General features: G+C 35.9%; 1 protein-coding gene across 1 annotated transcript; it reads right to left on the bottom strand.

Annotated features, from left to right (window-relative positions):
• Window positions 1-3,300: 3,300 nt before the first annotated feature.
• Window positions 3,301-5,630, bottom strand: LOC112675483 (olfactory receptor 4F3/4F16/4F29). The gene is made up of 2 exons (XM_025472049.2): window positions 4,689-5,630; window positions 3,301-3,321 (listed from the first exon to the last, which is right to left on the bottom strand). The coding sequence occupies exons 1-2, from the start codon at window positions 5,601-5,603 to the stop codon at window positions 3,301-3,303; spliced, it is 936 nt and encodes a 311-aa protein (XP_025327834.2). The 5' UTR covers window positions 5,604-5,630.
• Window positions 5,631-5,915: the final 285 nt, after the last annotated feature.

Raw genomic sequence — 5,915 nt, 5'->3', positions numbered from 1 at the left:
AAAATCTCAAATAAATGATCTAATTTTGCACCAATGGGAACTAGTAACAGAACAACAAAACCTAAAATCAGCAGAAGGAAAGAAATAATAAAGATTAGAGCAGAATTCGGGATCCCTGGGTGGCGCAGCGGTTTGGCGCCTGCCTTTGGCCCAGGGTGCGATCCTGGAGACCTGGGATCGATTCCCATGTCGGGCTCCCGGTGCATGGAGCCTGCTTCTCCCTCTGCCTGTGTCTCTGCCTCTCTCTCTCTCTCTCTGTGACTATCATAAATAAATAAAAATTAAAAAAAAAAGATTAGAGCAGAATTAAATGACATTGAAACAAACAACAATCAACAATACAACAAATCAGTGAAATCACGATAGTTCCTCAAAAAACATTTTGATGTTTAAAAAAAAAATTGGTAAACCTCTAGCCAGACTTACCAAAAAGAAAAAAGACTCAAAATCACAAACAAGAGAAGAGAAATAATAATCAACACCACATAAATACAAACAATTCTAAGAGAAAATTATAAAAAACTATATGCCAACAAATTGGACAGCCTAGAAAAAAATGGATGAATTCCTAGAAACATATAATCTCCCAAAACTGAAACAGGAAGACATAGAAGGTTTTAACACACTATTAACCAGCAAAGAAATTGAATCAGTAAACAAAAACAATCTCAACAGAAGTCTAGGACCAGGTGGCTTCACAGGAAAATTTTAGCAAACATTTAAAGAAAAGTTAATACCTATTTCTTCTCAAACTTTTCCAAAAACTAGAAAGGAAGGAAAATGTCCAAATTCATTCTATGAGGCTAGCTTACCCTTAAGGACAAGAGCCATAAGATCATTTCAATGGATGCAGAAAAAGTATTTGACAAAGTACACCATCCATTCATGATTAAAAAAAAAAAAACCCTCAACAAAGTAGAGAGGGAATATACTTCAACATAATAAGGCCATACATGAAAAACCTATGGGTAGCATCATCCTTAATGGGAAAAACAGAGCTTTTCCCCTAAAGTCAGGAACAAGACAAGAATGTCCACTCTCACCACTTTTATTCAACAAAATACTGCAAGTCCCAGTCACAGCAATAAGACAACGAAAATAAATAAAAGTCATCAAATTAGTAAGGAAGGAGTAAAATTTTCATTATTTGGAGATGACATGATACTACATATAGAAAACCTGAAAGATTACCAAAAAAACTACTAGAACTAGTAAATGAATTCGCTAGAAAATTAACATACAGAAATCTGTTGCATTTCCATATACCAATATATATTTCCATACACCAGCAGAAAGAGAAATTAAGAAAACAATCCCAGGGGATCCCTGGGTGGCTCAGTGGTTTGGTGCCTGCCTTTGGCCTAGGACGTGATCTTGGAGTCCCGGGATTGAGTCCCACATTGGGCTCCCTGCATGGAGCCTGCTCCTCCCTCTGCCTGTGTCTCTGCCTCTCTTTCTCTCTGCCTATGTCTCATGAATAAATGAAATCTTAAAAATCTTAAAAAAAAAAGAAAACAATCCCATTGAACAAAAATAATACCCAGAAATAAACCTAACCAAAGAGGTGACAGAAACCAAAGAGGTGACAGATACCCAGAAATAAACCTAACCAAAGAGGTGACAGACCTGTACTCTGAAAAATATAAAATACTGATTAAGAAGTTTAAGGCAACACAAAGAAATGGAAAGACATTCCATGCTCATAGATTAGAATATTGTTTAAAAATGTCTACATTACACATTTAGTGTAGCCTTAATCAAAATATCACCAGCATTTTTCACACAGCTGGAACAAACAATCCTAAAATTTGTATGAACCACAAAGACTCCAAGTAGCCAAAGCAATCTTGAAAAAGAAAAGCAAAGCTGGGGTCATCATAATTTGGACTTCAAATTACATTATAAAGCTGTAGTGACTTAAAATTAAAAAAAAACCGTATGGTACCAGGTACCAAAAAAAAAAAAAACAGTATGCACCAAAAATAGACATATAGATCAATAGAACAGGATGTAAAACCCAGAAATGAACTCACAACTCTATGCCAATTAATCTTAGATAAAGCAGGAAAGAATATCCAATGGGAAGAAGACAGTGGTGCTGGAAAAAAATGGACAAATGGTGCTGGGAAAACTGGACAACTACATGCAAAAGATAGTAAACTGGACTACTTTCTTACATCACACACAAAAATAAATTCAAAATGGATGAAAGACCTAAATGTTAGACCTGAAACCATAAAAATCCTAGAAAAGAACACAGGCAGTAACTTCTTTGACATCAGTCATAGCAACTTCTTTCTAGATATGTCTCCTGAGACAATAAAAACAAAATCAAAAATAAACTATTGGAACATCAACAAAATAAAAAGCTTCTGCACAGCAATGGAAACAGTCAACAAAACTAAAAGGCAACCCATGGAATGGGATAATATATTTGCAAATGACATATCAGGTAAAGGGTTAGTGTCCAAAATCTATAAAGAACTTACCAACTCAGCACACATAAAACAAATAATCCAATTATGAGATGGGCAGAAGACATGAATAGATATATTCCCAAAGAAGACATACAGATGGCCAACAGACACAAGAAAAGATGTTTATTATCACTAAATATTAGGGAAGTGCAAATCAAAACTACAGTGAGCTATCACCTCACACTTGTCAGAATGGCTATTATCAAAAGGACAAGAAGCAAATGTTAGAGAGAGTGTAGAGAAAAAGGAATGCCCTGTTAGTGGGAATGTAAATTGGTGCAGCCACTATGGAAAAGAGTAGAGATTCCTCAGAAAATTAAGAATAGATCTACCAAATGATCCAGCTATAGCACTTTTGGGTATTTATTCAAAGAATATGAAAACACCAATTTGAAAAGATGTATGTACCACTATGTTTATTGAATCACTGTTTATAAAAGACAATACATGTATGCAACCTAAGTATTCACCAATGGGTGAAAAGATAAAGAGGATGTAGTATATATAAACAATAGGAAATTGCTCAGCCACAAAGAAAAATGAAATATTTTCATTTGTAACAACATAAATGGATTTCAAGGCTATTATGTTAAGTGAAATAAGCCAGAGACAAATACTGCATGGTTTTACTGATATGTGGAATATAAAAAAAAAAATTAAAACAAAGCAGTAAAAAATAAAATTCATAGATACTGAAAACAGTTTGGTGGTCACCAAAGGGGAAGGATGATAGGGGATGGATGAAATGGGTAAAGAGTCAGTTGTGTAATAATGAAAATTAACTAGACTTTTGGTGGTAAACACTTTGTTGTGTATTCAGATGTCAAATTATAAATTTGTACACCTGAAACATATATAATGTTATATACTAGTCTTACCTCAATAAAAAAGGTGAAAAATCCTTGAAATGCTAAAATATTTTAAAAGACATAAACTACCAATAGACAATGATAGAGAGGAAAATATCACAAGTCTTATAGATATTTCATAAAAGAGAATATTAGAACACTTCTTCCAATAAATTTGAAAGATTAATATACAAATTTCTTTGAAGACACACTACCAAAAATTTAATTTATAGCTGAAAACCTTACCATAGAGAAAAGTGCAAGCCAAAATGACTTGTCTGGGGAATTTTATCAAACATTTAAGAAAGAAACTGTATCAGTTCCACAAAACTCCTGCAATAAATTTAATACAAGAAAATACATCCTATAAGGCCAGCATTATCCTGATCCTAAACCAGAAAAAGCATTGTTTCAAAATCAGCATCCATCCCTGATTTTAAAAACTTTCAGCAAACTAAACAGAAAGGAATTTCCTCAGCCTGATAAAAAGCTTCTACTAAAAATCCATAGCTAGCATCTTACTTAACGGTGAAAAACTGAATGTTTTTCTCATAAGAATAAAAACAAGTCAAGTATGTCTGACCTAACCACTTGTATTCTGCACTACACTGTTCAATCTAGCAAGTCAGGCAGCGAAAATGAATAAAATGACCAATACTAGAATAAAAGAAGTAAAATGTCTTTATGCACTGAAAACATGATCATCTATGAAGAAAATCCTACTTACTCTGTAAGAAAACAAGTAGAAGTAAAAGATTTTGCAAGTTTTCAAAATACAATGCCAATAAACAAAATATCTATTATATTTCTATATATTAGCAATAAAAATATAAATGAAACAAAAATGCCATTTAAAATAGTACCAGAAGGGATGCTTGGGTGGCTCAGTGATTTGAGCATCTGCCTTTGGCTCAGGTCATGATCCCAGGATCCCAGGATCTAGTCCCACATCGGGCTCCCAGCGTGGAGCCTGCTTCTCCCTCTACCTGTGTCTCTGCCTCTCTATCATGTCTTTCATGAATAAATAAGTATTTTAAATACATTAATTAATTAAATTAAATAGTACCAAAATTAAAATAATTAGGAATAAATCTCAAGAAAGATATGCGAGACCTGCTCACCAGAAACTATGTAACATTGCTGAAAGAAATTAAATGGATAGCGAGATATACTGTTCTCATGGCTCACTCTTCATAAGGACTACATTATCAAGTAAAAATTATATTACAACTGTGATAACACTCAAATCAATACTTGATGTCTCAAGTTTTCTGAATCCAAAGTATCAAAGATAGAAACAAAAGGCTACACCATGATTAGTGAGAAAGCCTTGTATTACCTATGAGATCTTCCTGTAAATCACTAGCTGTCTGCATACTCTTTTCATTGCTGACTTCATGTCTTTATTCCTGAATGTGTAGATAACAGGATTTAAAAAAGGAGTGAGAACTGCATCAAAAATAGCAAGAAATTTGTCCATCTGGGATTTGGGGTGTGGCCATGTATAGACAAACATGGTTGGACCAAAGAACAAAAGGACCACCATGATGTGAGCTGACAAAGTGGAGAGGGCCTTGGATGAGCCACCTGAGGAATGTTTCCAAACAGTAAACAGGATGAAGACGTAGGAGATGAGGAGTATGAAGAAGGAACCAACACAGATAAACCCACTGTTGACAGTGACCATGAACTGCAACCTGTAGGTGTCTGTACAGGCCAGTCTGAGGAGACGAGGAAGGTCACAGTAAAAGCTGTCCAGCACATTAGGACCACAGAAGGGTAGATTAACAACAAATGCCAGTTGGAACAGTGAGTGACTGACACCAAGGGCCCAAGCAGCAGCCAGAAATAAGATGCACCTCCGTGGGCTCATGATGGTCAGATAATGGAGGGGCTTGCATATGGCCACATATCTGTCAAAGGCCATGGCAATGAGCAGCACCATCTCCACGCCACCAATGACATGGATGAAGAAGATCTGGGCGATGCAGCCGCCAAAGGAGATGACTTTGTGCTTTCTGAAAAGGTCATAAATCATCTTGGGTGAGGTAGCAGAGCAGGCTCCCAAGTCAATGAAAGAGAGACTGGCCAGGAGAAAGTACATGGGGGAGTGTAAGTGAGGATCAATGGTCACAGAAAACACAATGAGGATGTTTCCAGTCATGCTTGCCACGTAGAGCACAGAGGAGAACACCAGAAGGAGAAGCTGGATCTCCCATGAGTGAGTGAGTCCCAGGAACACAAACTCAGATACAGCCGAGTGATTCCCTCCATCCATGGATCCGGCCAACTGGGCTGCCACTGAAATGATGGGAACTAAGAATGTGAGAAAGAAACTGTGATTATGGAGATGATAATCGTAATAGAATTACTAATGTTTCAATATCCTTATCATGAATGAAAAGTATTTAGTTATCTACTTCCTCACATATATAAAAAGAAAAATCAACACACTATCATCACACATGTGAGTGATGACGTGTTAAACCATTCACCAAAACTCTGACTGCAACGTTCTGTTCTCAAATTAACAGATTAAACATGAACATGGTTATATGAACATCCATGACATTCAGTAGCTGTCTTCTGA

The sequence above is a fragment of the Canis lupus genome, chromosome 30 (assembly GCF_003254725.2).
Source record: "Canis lupus dingo isolate Sandy chromosome 30, ASM325472v2, whole genome shotgun sequence".
Classification (NCBI taxonomy): domain Eukaryota; kingdom Metazoa; phylum Chordata; class Mammalia; order Carnivora; family Canidae; genus Canis; species Canis lupus.
The sequence above is the reverse complement of the archived record's forward strand: the minus strand, read 5'-3'. Positions and strand labels throughout refer to the sequence as shown.